This window comes from Hemitrygon akajei, chromosome 2, assembly GCF_048418815.1.
Source record: "Hemitrygon akajei chromosome 2, sHemAka1.3, whole genome shotgun sequence".
NCBI lineage: Eukaryota > Metazoa > Chordata > Chondrichthyes > Myliobatiformes > Dasyatidae > Hemitrygon > Hemitrygon akajei.
The window spans coordinates 103820336-103834678 of record NC_133125.1 but is presented as its reverse complement, the minus strand read 5'-3'; the positions used below and the strand labels follow the sequence as shown (position 1 = coordinate 103834678).

The following is a 14343-nucleotide window of genomic DNA, read 5'->3' as shown; positions in this document are numbered from 1 at the left end:
AGAGCTTTCTAACAGGCTGCATCACTGTCTGGTATGAGGGTGGTGAGGGGAGGGTCTACTGCACAGGACCTAAAGAGGCCACAGAAAGTTGTGAAATTAGTTAGTTCCATCTTGGGTACTAGCCTGCAGAGTATCCAAGTCTTCTTGAAGGACCGGTGCCCCAGAAAGGCAATGTCCACTGTTGAGGACCTCCATCACCCAGTCCATGCCCTCTTCTCATTGTTACCATCAGGAAGGAAGTACAGAAGCCTGAAGGCACACACTCTGTGATTCAGGAACAGTTCCTTCCCCTCTGCCATAGAATTCCTACATGGACATCGAACCCAGGAACATTATCTTACTTTTTCTTAAAATATATATTCCTTCTGTTTTTGCACTATTTTAATCTATTTAATGTACATATACACTTACTGTAATTTGTTTACTTTTTTTTCATTGTACTGCTCCTGCTCAGTTAACAAATCTCGTGACACAAGCCAGTGATAATAAACCTGATTTTGATTCATGGGTTCATTGTCTATTCTGAAATCTGATGGGTGGAGAGGAATAAGCTTTTCCTGAAACATTGTCTGCGTGCCTTCAGGATCCTGCACCTTCTCATTGATGGTAGCAATGAAAAAAGGGCATGTCTTGGGTGATGGGGGCCCCTAGTGATAGATGCTGCCTTTTTGAGACATCACCTTTTAACAGTGTCCTTGATGATGGGGAGGCTAGTGCCCATGATGGAGCTGCCCGAGTCAGCAATCTTCTGCAGCTTTTTCCAATCCTATGCCACGGCTCCTCCATACCAGATGGTGATGCAACCAGTTAGAATGCTCTCCAAGGTACATTTGTGGAAACTTGTGAATTCCTGTGGTGACGTACCAATTCAGCTCAAACTCAATGAGATATAGCCGCTGTCACGTCTTCTTTGTAAATGCAGTAATATGCTGGGCGCAGGGTAGATGCTGAGAGACATTAACATCCAGGAACTTGAAAATGCTGTGGTAATCCAGACTATCAACAGATTAAACAATTCTTATCAAACTTGTTTTGAGCAATTCAAAACCAGCAACGTCATTGGATCACTAGACCAACATCACCTTCTTTAATTAACTGCAATACAAAAGGGGCCAACAGAGTCATCCCATCAATTCCATTCCCTTTTTATTTCCCTTAAGCAGCTTATCCTCTCTCACATGCACCTATAATTTTTTTAAGCATTTCATCGTCATAATTATATGCAGTGTCACATTGACGCAAGCAATCATAATCTCATGACCATCTTGTTCTTCCCAATTTTTTTTCGACAAAAGTGGTTTGCCATTGCCTTCTTCTGGGTAGTGTCTTTACAAGATGGGTGACACCTAGCCATTATCAACACTCTTCGGAGGTTGTCTGCCTGGCATCAGTGGTCGCATAACCAGGACTTATGACCATTCACCACCTTCTCCCACGTCTGCATGTGACCCTGATCAGGAGGTTAAGCAGGTGCCACACTTTGCCCAAAAGTGACCTGCAGCCTAGTGGAGAGAGGAGCTCCTTACACCTCCTTTGGTAGAGATGTATCCCCACCCCACCTCTTTCAGCATTTACCTACACTGAGGGGGAATTTACAGTAACCACTTAACCTAGCAGTATGCTCGGATATGTGACAGGAAACCAGAGAACCTGGGGAAAACCAAAGAGAAGATCATGCAAATGCCACATTGATGGCACCCAAAATCAGGAATTAACTCCGTTCACTTAAGGTATGATGTAGCAGCCCTACGTGTCATACAACCATGCCACTTTCAAAGCTTATGGAACAGTTTAGTACAGGGACAGGCCCATCAACCCATGATGTTCTGCCAAACTAATTGAACCAGTAATTAAATGCCTAACTAAATTCACCCGTTCTGCCTCCACAATCTCTATTCCTCCATTCTTTGTAAACTCATGAGCTTTTCTAAGAATCTCTTCTATGTCTCTATTGTATTTGCATCCCCTTCTTCCCATGGAAGGGCATTCAAGAACTCACCACCCTAAAATACTTGCCCCACCAATCTGCTTTGAAGTTACCGCCTCTGATCTTAAATACATAGCCTCTATTGTTAGGCACTTCAACCCTAGGAAAAATAATCATAACTTTTTCTAATCATTTGTTCCTAACATTCCATATTGGGCACCTGATCAAGCACAATTTAAGAGCTCCTGGGACAGATCTACTGCGGTGACTCAAGGAAGAGGTCCATTGCCACCTTATTGGAGTTTCTAGGAACATGCAATGAAATATGTTACACACAAACACATAGTTATCAAAATAAAATGAAGCAAGTTAATTTCCAATGGAGTTCCAATGCCGGGCGGTGACGTAGTGGCACCCGCATTGGACTTTGAGGCAAGTGGTCCCAGATTCGAATCTGTCCGGCTCCTTGCATGCTTCCCATCCATGCCGAGTTGAGCATCGTATGGCCTCGTATTCTAAAGAAATGGCAAGGCTGCCGCCCAATGCATCACAAGGCGCGGAGACGAACAACAACGCGATTACAGATATTACAGGGATCCGTGGCAAAATACAAGCTAATGGAAGGACTCAATGGGTCAGTCAGCATCAGCGGAGCCTCCATCAAGACCCTACATCAGGGTTATTCCAATGTTGTTTTTCCATTGTTGATTTCTCATATGTGTCCTGTAGATTAAACAGTATTGCCTACAAATTCTGTGTGCAAATTCTTTTCAATCTTCACAACAAAGAAACACTACACACAAGCACATGCCTGCACGTTCCCTTTGATATATAAAGTCCATACAGTAGGTTGGCTCACAAGTATACTCCTTGGGGGTGGGGTGTATGTATATATGTCTTTTTTTTAGAAAGCTAACAATGCTTCAAGTCCGATTCACTGGTGTATTGGCAATGGGGAGGGTGCTGCGAGGCATCATTTGTAGCGAGGACTAGGCCTCCAGCCGCGGTGTTGCCGGTTTTACAGCCGCCAGGAGGGAGACAATGAAGCCGGCGTACTCCATCTGCGGCGGTATGGCGTGTCCGGTCTGGAGATGGTGCTACCCCCTCTTCCGCACCCCCCCACCCCCAGTGCTCGCTCAGCAGCAGACCGCAGATGTGGGTGACTGCAGATTTCTGCCGCATTCATGGACCCAAGGTCTGGACTTTCTTTGTGTGTTGCATTTTACTAATATTTTACATGTGCCTGCTATCTCGTATGTGTTACGCGTGCTTTGTGCTGTGTGTGACTGTTGGTACGATGTTTTGCACCTTGGAATGCTTGAACACTTTCAATTGGCTGTATTCATGTATGGTAGAATGACAATTAAACTTGAATTGAATTGAATAAAGTGTCCAAGGCACCACTGCTTAACCAGTTTTTCCATGTAACCAGATTAATCAATCAAGAAATCAGTGTGGCAGTCAAAGATAATAAAGATCTTTGCTGGATGAGTGATGGAGATGGATGATATGAAACCGTTTATGAGTATAGAGGCACTATTATTGATCTTCCTCACAATGTGGGAGATCAATAAACATCTCACAGTATTGTAACCCAATCCTTGATGCTACTCACCTGCAGCCAGGGATTTCTAACCATTTTATGCCATGGACCCTGACCATTAAACAAGGGCTCCATGGAACCCAGGTTGGGAACCCCTGGCCTAAGCTCTTTCTTACTATTCTACATCATAATGTCCCTTAATGGTTTCTTAGATGCTTGGAAGTAAAGAACCTCTCTCATTCGCTATATCATCAGAGCCTCAGAAAGCTGGGATGCCTATTCCCATTTCCAACTGGCCCTGTCTTGTTGCTCCCTCTCCCAAACTGGGAAGATGGGGAGAATAAGTTGTAATGGAAATATTGTAGAATTAGTGTAGTTGGGTGGTTGATGGTCAGCATGGAGTCAGAGTACCCTACGGTCTGGTTCCTTGCTATTTCCTGACATCTATTGTAGAATGGTTACAGCATGAGAGGAAGCCTTCCACACATTCCATATAACAGCCATCCAGCTAACGTTACTCCCCCACATTCTCTGTATAGCTCTAAAATATCTCTGTTCACATTTTCATCCAGCTACTTTCTGAAGGTTCCAATTTAATTTTCCTCCACTACTGCTCCTGAAATTGTATTCCAGGGCCAAGCTACTGTCTTAACAACTTTCAGTTTTCTCTCCAATCACCTTCATTCTGTATCTTTTGGATCTGAACAATTCCTCTCCATCCATATTCTTTGTGACTTTATACACCTCTGTCAAAATTCTTTGCCAACTCCTCTGTTGCAAGAGAAACAACTCCAATGTAGCACCAGAACTGACCCAAAATCAAATGAAGCGACTGCTGCCTGCCTGCGACCGTATGGACTGTTACACTTGCCCGATACGCCCACAGCTCTAGTGAATGCTAATAAAGGATCAAACTCTTTATTCAATCCTTTCTTAGCAATTATAAGCAATTACAAGCAATGTAATTACAATTCTTAGCAATTACAATTAAGCATTATTGAGTATTATCGAACATTATCTCAGCAGTTAGCGAAGATATGACCTCCGCCGGTCTCAAGCTACAAACTGCCCCGAAATAAGCATGAATACATAACTTATTCCTTTTGCTTTTACCTCTTGGAATAAGGTTGGTACATTTCTTCCAAACCCTCTCCAGAAGTTCAGCTATTCCCTAGAGAATAGCACCTAAAAATAGACATATAGTCAGATAACAATAAACTTGAACTTGTGTAGTAATGTGAGGCATGATTCGCTGTTTGGACAATATAAATGCCAGCCCAGGTAGAATGGAAAGGCAGAGTGTTGGGACCGGAGGCAAGGGTCGGGCTGATTCCGCTCGCTCCCCTGCGAGGTTCACTTCTCTCTCCATGATGAGGCTGTGAGTCTGCCCCAGCAGCTGTGCTTTGCAGCTATATGCTCCGCTAATATGATTTACTGAGACTGGGACTTGGATCCAAGGACTCCATTTGTTTCAGAATGCTGTTGCTTGCTTCTATTGTTTGCATGATTTGTGTTTTTTCCCCTTTTTCTGTGCTTTGGGCATTGGCCTTTTTTTTAAGTTGGGTTCTTTTGGATTTCTGCTTTATGGCTCCAGACAAATTTCAAGGTTGTATAATTTATACATTCTTTAATAAATGTACATTGAATCTTTGAAATACTTCTGTCTAAACGTAATATCCCATTTGCTTTATTTTGACCATCTGCATGATCCAGTCTTTTTGATGTCACTTTTAATGCACTGTGTCTTTTCCATGTTTTATTTTAATCTGAACATGTCCTAAGGTATTTCAATGTTGTACCTTTAAACCAGTGGTCCCCAACCACCAGGCCGCAAAGCATGTGCTACCGGGCTGCAAGGAAATGATATGATTTGGTGATATGAAACGATATGAGTCAGCTACACCTTTCCCCATGCCCTGTCACGCCCACTGTTGAACTTGAACGCACGTGAGGTCATCAGTCGCCTAAACGCAGTGACACCTTCGCGCCAGGGATCACTGCTTGGCCTCGGGTAAACAGCCGCCTCACGCAGCCGGCGAGAAGTGCCATTGCTACTGGCCTGGAGCGCAGACAGATGGGCGCCGCCTCTAAACCTGCTTTGTGGGGAACCAGGTGCTAAAATATTTGCAGACGACCTGGTTTGGGCTCAGGGTTTCATAAGTAGCAGAGCAGCTACCTCGCTGTGATCCACTGGAAGTCATCCCTCAAGCCAAACTTTTGTCGGCCGATAGATCCGACCTACCTACGGGGGGGGGGGGGGGGGGTGGCAGGCGTGCGCCCTGTTGCACTCCTCGCTCGGTCAGTCGGTCTCTCCAGACTGCGACCACCGCGGCCCCGGCAGGGGGATCTCCGGCCCTTACCTTCTCCTCTCACCCCACCCATGACCAGCTGCACCTGGCCAAGGCGTCTGGCAGCGGGCGGGCGGGAGGCTGAAGTCCGGGCCCAGAGGCTGTCTAATAGGCAATGAAGCCCTCAAAATTGCTTCGGCACCTTGAGTCCAAGCACCCTGCACTTAAAGACAAACCCGTTGAGTTTTTTGAACAGAAAAAATGTGAGCAAGCGGGACAGAAGCAAGTGCTGAGAGCCACGAAAGCTAAATTGCGGAATAGACTGGACATAAGGAACCCCCATCGAGTATTGCTGTCTCCCATCATGCCTCGATGGGACTGTCTTGTTGCAGGGAAATAAGCCCAGGGCTCCCACTGATTCAGTGATATTGGTGTGTTGTAATGATTTTATATGTTCATATGAGGAAAATATGCGCTGTGTTTAATATCCAAACGTTACTTAAAATGTTATGCTATTGACTTATGAGTTATAATTGACTTATCACATATTCATACTGTTATGAATGTACCACAGCTCTGAGGGGCCGAAGGGTGCGGGGTAGCCCCCTCCTTTGTGAGAATCGCAAGATCACTATTAAGTCAGTTCAGGGGACACAGGAAATGAGAGAAAGACATGCAGAATCCACAAAAGGGTTAGAATGTGTCCTGGCCTCCGAAAGGCGGACCCATTGATACCGGCTATTGTCTCTTGGAGACGGACTTGTGTATTGCATCCTGTACAATGCAATCAAAGCCCCAGGCAATGAACCGAGGAGGAGGTTGGTGGAGGGATTGCATCATCCCCAACCTGATTGACACCTGAGACCCTGTGAGTCAGGATAAAAAGAGGGTCTGTGGGAACAGCCCCTCAGATGCACCAGAAGAAACGCTAGCGATCCCGTAATAGCGAAAGCCGGTGGAAGGCCACGTGCGTCCGCTTCCAGTTGCCCGGAATCGGTGACCTTTGCCACGGAAAAACGGTTTTTAGCTAACAACGGGGAACTCAACTCTCAACGACTCTCGAAGGATTGACATCATAAACGGAATGGGCAAGTTTTAACCCGTCTCTTTCTCTCCAACAATTGCTACACAGGGTCCCCAACGGATGCAGCCTGTATGAACTGAACAAACTATATATTTCCATCGGACAATTCATTATCCCCTAGACAACGATACAGCTTATTTCTTATTGATTATTATTATACCCGCGCTTTTAGAGTTAGTATTGACGACGTATATTATCTGTGTGTTTGCATTGATATTATTTTTGTGTATTTCTATCAATAAATACTGTTAAAAATAGTACCATCAGACTTCTACGGACCTCTCTATCTTTGCTGGTATGTGACCCAGTTACGGGGTACGTAAGAATACGAGGAAAATATGCAATGTGTGTTTAATATTCAAACGTTACTTAAAATGTTATGAAGCTATTGACTTTTAAGTGACTTATAATTGACTTATCACTATATTCATGCGAGGAAAATATGCACTGTGTGCTTAATATTAAATTTGTTAGATAAACACTTTTAGAAACAAAATTGAGTGTATTAGCCACTTATAAGTGACTTATAGTTGACTTATCACCTACATTCCGGTCGTGATTAACACCCCCCCCCCCGCCCCTCATCAGCCGGTCCGCAAGAATATTGTCAATATTAAACTGGTCTGCGGTACAAAAAAGATTGGGGACGCCTGGGTTAGGGAATGCGCAGCAGGATTTTGGATGACCAAGATTAGAATGCGGGAGGAGAGCCAGAGGTACATGGCAAAAATTCTGCAGGGAAGAGTTAGGTCTGTGGTTATTTGTTGCCACTGGCGACTGTGGTTATATTTGGGTATATTTAAGGCAGAGGTTGATAAATTCTTGACTGGTCAGGGCTTGAGGGGATGCGGGGAGAAGGCAGGAGATTGGGATTGAGAGGAAAACGATGAATTAGCAATGACAGAATGGCAGAGCAGACTTGATGGGCCAAATAGCCTAATTCTGCTCTTATGTCTTGTGGTTCTGTTGGATCTGAAGACTGAAACTCAAATGGGAAAATGGAGAAAATCTAGCCCTTTGTTGGACAGGTGACAGAATGAGGGTCTCCTTTGATGTCAGTCAGTGTCTTTGCAGTATCTATTTCTTCTACAGTTCTGTTACGAATTGTGAATCCTGAATCTGCAAACTTGGAGGTGAGAGTCCAACTAACCCAGCCAGGTTTGATACTGTTGGAAATCCCCTATTAAACATTAGCACCAGTGTAGAAACTGTGTTCAAGTAGTAAGTAGTTATTATGGGTAGTGTTCCAATAACATAATGAAATTTTTATTGTCTTGACAAAAATCAATTCTTACCTTTTTCACTTTCAAAATACACTAAGAATTTTGTCGGATCAGGGTGAGCTTCAATCTCACATTCACCGCCTCCAGATTTCTTCTTGCTTTGAAAATAGATGGCTAGTTTATTTTTAACTGAGTCAAGACTGACAGGCAGTCCTTCCACTAACAATGGGAATCCAGGCATCCTTTGACTGACAGCAACAGTCCAGCTTTGATTCCACTGGATTTCAACAGGTTTATTTTGGAAAGGTGAGAGTCCAACAGTTTGAAGACAATATTTTAAGGCTTCACTGTACAAGTAGTTTCTGTGTGTGCTGTATCACTGAAAGTGAAAGAAAAGAACGAGGATGAATCATTGAGAAATTCCAGATTCTGTAATTTGAAGTATTTCAATAGAATCTTTTATTTCCATTCTGGAGAGAGGCTTGAAGGCTTATTTCAATCGGGATAGTGTCTAGTTGGTTAACTAAGAACACAGGGCTGGAGAATATCATTAACACAAGAAATTCTCCAGATGCTGGAAATCCAGAATTACACGCACAAAATACTGGAGGAACTCAGCAGGTCAGGAGGCAAATAGACAGTCGAGATTTCAGGCCAAGACCCTTCACCAGTCCTGGAAAGGAAGTGGGAAGAAGCCAGAATAAGATGGTGGGGGTGGGGAAGGAGCACAAGTTTGAGGGGTAGAGTTTGAAACCAGGGGAAATGGAAGGTAGGTGAGTGGGAACAAAGTGAAAAGCTGGGAGGTGATAGGTGAAAAGGCAAAGGGTTGAAGAAAAAGGAATCTAATAGGAGAGTAGATCATGGGAGAAAAGGAAGGGTGGGGCACCAGGGGAGGTAATATACAGATGAGGAGAAGAATTAGGAGGGGAGCCCAGTGGGGAGTGGGGGGAAATTACCGCAAGTTAGAGAAATTGATATTCGTGCCATCATTGCTCTTCACATTTAAAATGGGTTGGTAATGTGGTCACCACCGAGTGTGCATAAGTCCAGGAATAGAGTGACACAGACCATGAGCAGGAGGATGGTGATTAGATTCAATCAGCATAATGGCTGAAACAGATATAATGGGCTGAGGGACCTGTACAGTACAGAAATAGATCTATATTCTCAGTAACATATTAGGGTATAATTCCAATTTTACTTGTTCTTACCACAAGCCAATTTACTTGCTGCCTTAAACGCCAGCATAGCTCTCTGGGTCATTGAGGCACGCAAGCCTCCAAACCCAGCAACAAGGTTGTGGTCCTCTTGGAGGACCACAAGCTAAACTCTACATTTACACTTAAGTTATGCAGAGAGCCAATCAGCCAAAGACCTGATGAGATACAGATCCTAATGAACAACCCATGCACTTCCCTGGCTGTCTATGCTTGACTGTACTAATCCTGTGTCATTTGAACTGTTTTTAAAGGTAAAATCCCATTGTCACAAAAAATAAAAAACTGCACAATTCTCTTTGATTTGACAGTTTTCACATTTCTCTTCTCCTGCTGTTCAGAACAAACTAAAATTCAATTCTCTTTCCAGGAAAAGAAATTTATCAAACGTTGAAAGGCCCTGATAGAGTGGATATGGAGATGTTTCCGACAGTAGGGTAATCTAGGATCAGAGGGCACAGTCTCAGAATAGAGGAACATCTGATTAGGACAGAGATGTGGAAAAATTTCATCAACTAATGTGTGACGGATCAGTGGAACTCATTGCCAAGCCAGCTGTGCAGGCCAATTCATTGTGTATACTGTATTTAAGGCAGAGGTTAATAGGTTCTTGATTAATCAGGGTGTTAAATGTTATGGGGAGAAGGCAAGAGAAAGTGGTTTGAGAGGGATAATAATCAGCCATGCTGGAATGGTGGAGCAGACTTGATGGACCAAATAGCCGAGTTCTGCCTCTACGTATCCAGGATTGAGGATGAACTACGGGGCTATAAAATTACATTAATGCAAGTAGGCAGGGGACAAGACCAAAAAGCTGATTGTGGACTTCAGAAAGGGGAAAAAAGGGAACACACACCAACAGAGGTGGAGAGAGTGAGCCATTTCAAGTTTTTGGATGTGAATATTTCTGAGGACTTAACCTGGTCCCAACATATCGATGCAGCTATAAAGCAAGAGAGCAGCTATATTTCATCAGGAGTTTGAGGAGATTTTGTATGTCACCTAAAACACTCAGTAATGTCTACAGATATACTGTGAACTGGTTGCATCAACATCTGGTATGGGGAGGGTGGGGCTACTACACAGGATCAAAGTAAACTGTTGGAAGTTGTTGAATTAGCTCCATCATCATGTGTACTAACTCCATAGTATCAAAGACATCTTCAAGGAGTGGTGCCTCAAAAAGGCAGTGTCCATTAGTAAAGACCCCCACCACCCAGGACACGCCCTCCACTCATTGCTACCATCAGGAAGGAGGTATGGAAGACTGAAGACACACACTCAATGATTCAGGACCAGTTTCTTCCCCTCTGCCATCCAATTTCTGAATGGGCAATGAACCCATGAACACTATCTCACTAATTTTTGTTTCTGTTTTTGCACTACAATTTAATGTGGTTACATATATCTTACTGTAACTTGCAGTTTTTTCTTTTACATTATCAATGTATTGCATTATACAGCTGCCGCAAAGACAACAGATTTCACAACATATGCCAGTGACATTAAACCTGACTCTGATAACACAAAGAAGAAAGCGTTGCTAACAGCAGGGGCAAGGAACTTGCATAACAAGTCAGATTTTACTAATGGACAGAGACAATCTGAGCTCTATCACAGATTTTTTTTTGTCTTCTGCAATTTTCTGAGCTTCTAAGTAAAGCTTTTCCCTCTTTCTCAGTTCTGCTAAAGGCTCTGTATGCTACCCCTGCTTCTCTTTCCACAGACCTGCTGGTGATTGTAGCATTTCCTGTTTTTAACTTAAGACGACCAACATTGCCAGTTCTTCAAACTTTCATATAATACAAGTCCAAAACTCCTCAGCCATTATTAGACTGAAACTAGATCATAGCATATAGAAAAGTACAGCACAATAAAAGGCCATTCAGCCCACAGTCCCAGTCTCAAACTCACTGCAGAATTAAACTGAATCCTTTCTGCCTGCAATTCATCCATTTTCCTCCATTCCATTTGATAGCCTCTTAAATGCCAATGGTATGAGCTTCCACTCTGGCAATCCATTCCAAACACTTGTCACTCCCTAGTGTTAAAAAAAAACCCTGCCCTGTACATCTCCTTTAAACCTTTCCTCCACTCTTCTTAAAGTCCTCTAGTCATTGGCATCTCAATCCTGGGAAAAAGATCCTCTCAAAATATTGAACACTTCCATCAAGTCTCCCTCCCTAGCTTCTGAGAAAGCAACCCATGTTTGTCCAACTTCTCCTGATAGCTCACACGCAACATTCTGGTAAACCTCTTCTGCACCACCCTATCTAGTTGCGTGGTATGAACTTGGACCCCAAGATCCCTTTGGACATCGGTGCTGTTAAGGGTCCTTTTGCACGATCCCCTATATTTGACCTCCCAAACCGCAACACCCCACACTTGCTTGGATTACATTCCATAAGATTAGTGAGTGAGTACACAGAACTCACAACATTGACAAACTGAAAGCAACATGCTGGAGGAACCCAGCAGGTCAGGCAGGTCCGGAAGAAGGGTCTCAGCTCAAAACGACGACGGTTTTTTCTCTTTCCCGTAGATGCTGCCTGACCTGCTGAGTTTCTCCAGCATTTTGCGCATATTGCTTTGGATTTCCAGCATCTGCAGACTTTCTCGTGTTTGTGATTTACAAACTTATCCGCGTGGAATCAATTGGTAAAGAAAGCATCAGTTTGGCCAACACTTTTACACGCCCAACTTTGAATACATAGGTGTAGGATTAGGAAATTTTCGCAACCAGTTGGGTTTTCCTACAGAGACCCTTACTTTCACTTTACCCCTTAATAAGTTGTTAACAAACAAATTAACAAAATACATCAATATTAGATCCACAATTTATACCAACCTCTACATTAAGAACTAGTTCCTCCAGAAAAGTCCCAATGGCAAGGCGACAGAGGCTGGGGTCCGAAGTACGGAGAAACGGCCGCCGCCGGCTCCCGACCCTTCTTACTCTGCTCGCCCGAAGTCCTCTGATCACAGTCACTTCCGGAAAACAATTCCCTCTCTGAGGTCCAAGCACGAATAACAAGCCGCCCTCATCTTCCTGGTTTGATCGCTCCTGCTTAAAAAAATCCCTAAATTAATATTCCGTGTTACAAACAAAGGTTTTTAAACTCACTTTGTCATGATTTGCAGGGTGTGTCCGCATTTGTTTATTTCCTTAAAAGAACGTACTGCAGAGTTCTGCTAGGTCAGGTGATTTCCAGTTAGAGCTTTATAGAAAGCGAAAGCATTTCGACGACGTTTGCGAACAGCCGGCATTGCTGAAGACGATTGTTTGCGAGTTTCTACGGTCGAAATGCAGGTTTGTATTCTCTGCAACAGTTCAACTCTTGGACTTGAAGGCAAATTTTTTTTTTAAAAACAACGAGCCAGGACTCCAAAGGATTGCTAAAGTGCCCATAAGCATTGACCGCGTTTACAGGCAATATTAAACACTAAAACGTACGCTTGTAATGATTTTCGTAGTTTGTAATTTTAGTCTATCAAAAAATTGAGGAATGATATTCGGCTTCAACAGTACACGCTTTATATTCTATAGCCAATGTTTTTAATTAATATATAAGCATGCATGTCATAATTGCGACACTGTTTCCGGATGATAAAAATGTTTGGTTGCGGATACAATAAGGTCTTTTAAGAGGCTCCAGGATAAGTACATGGATCTTTGAAAAATACAGGGCTATGGGTAACCCAAGGTAATTTCTAAAGTGAGTACGTGTTCGGCACAGCATTGTGGGCTGAAGGGCCTGTATTGTGCTGTGGGTTTTCTGTGTTTGAACTTTAATTGTGTTCTGCCATGTCATTCACCCATATTTTATAAATGGTTCAAAAGATCCAATGACAGATCATTCAGGTGTTTCGGTTTGTGCTCCAAAGTTTCGGGTGACTGTCAAGAAAAGATTGTTATACAAAGTATCGGTATTTTTGTCTGAGATAGTTGCTAATATTTTAGCCTAGATTGGGTCGAAGAAATAGGCTCTGGTTATGTACTTCTGTGGTCCGATTCGTTCTCGATTTGACATTTTTAAAACGGGTATTTCAAAAACGTTCTGTTGTGATTGGACAACATCTGTTGAGCCTGCCGGGGTCATGACTTTTGTAGCCAGTTCTTAAGCTTTCCTGCCCATGTTGGGGTTAAAGGCAACGAGGTGGTAGACTTTCTAGCCAAGCAATCACATAAAATTAAGGATGTAAATGTAGTGCCTTTGCATAAGGGGAAGGTAAAACTATTGTTATAAAGTCTATTTGATCACTGGGGCAGCAAAGTTGGAATAGTGAAAAGACAGGACAGCAGTTCTATCAAATTCCGATATTGATGGAAACTCAGCTGGGAGATGGGTATAAAAGATGGGAAGAAGTTATACTTACACCTTTATGTATTGGATGTACTAGGTTGAATAATTCCATGTTCAGAATTAATATGTGTGATATGGCAGTTGTAGGGAGTGTAATTGTCAAGAAATGGTGAGATATTTATTGTTTGCAGTTCCTTAGTTCCTTTGAGGTGCAAAGGAAACATCTAATTGCTAAATTAAGATCTTTGGCACAGAAACAGTTTAACATAAAAAGTTTATTAGGATATCACTGCCATCGTAATGCATGTAAGTATATATTTGACTTTTTGAAACGCATTAGACTTTTTTGATATTGAGTTATTTTAGTGAGTAGACTTTCTGTCTCTTTGCTCCATGGTCCAACTTAGTTGGTGGTGGTAAAACACCTTGTATTGGTCTGCCAAACACAATTAAACTTTACAAGAAGAAGAAGGCTCAAAAATATACTGTATACGTGTGGTGGGATGTATTGTCAAGTAATTAACATAGGTTGGGTTGAGCTGTTCTCTGATCTTGGCAATCCATTTCAGGGAAACAAGTTTGGAGAACAACTCAACCCAAGCCACACATTTTCTGAGTTATTTCCATAGACTACATCACTGTTAGCTTGCTCCCGTAATCAGAACCTTTTGTTAGCTTTTGGCCAGCAGTCATGATAAAGTTGAGGGCACACCAACCTATCCAATCCTGGCCTTAGTTAAATCCAATAAGTTAGCTT

General features: G+C 42.9%; 2 protein-coding genes across 5 annotated transcripts in view; one reads left to right on the top strand and one right to left on the bottom strand.

Annotated features, from left to right (window-relative positions):
* LOC140720819 (protein mono-ADP-ribosyltransferase PARP14-like) overlaps positions 1–12289 on the bottom strand; it is an 85054-nt gene extending 72765 nt beyond the window's left edge. The window contains exons 1-2 of the mRNA XM_073035661.1: positions 12131–12289; positions 8138–8444 (exon numbers count right to left, since the gene is read on the bottom strand). Coding sequence (XP_072891762.1) covers positions 8138–8306 — 169 coding nt within the window. The 5' untranslated portion in view covers positions 8307–8444; positions 12131–12289. The remainder of the gene's footprint in view (positions 1–8137; positions 8445–12130) is intronic.
* Positions 12290–12436: 147 nt separating this feature from the next.
* Positions 12437–14343, top strand: part of LOC140714771 (N-myc-interactor-like) — a 49202-nt gene continuing 47295 nt past the window's right edge. Inside the window, exon 1 of one of the 4 annotated variants that reach the window (XM_073026322.1) lies at positions 12437–12592. In XM_073026322.1, the coding sequence (XP_072882423.1) occupies positions 12587–12592 (6 nt within the window). In that variant the 5' untranslated portion in view covers positions 12437–12586. The other 3 variants (XM_073026333.1, XM_073026341.1, XM_073026352.1) reach the window with 3 other exon arrangements.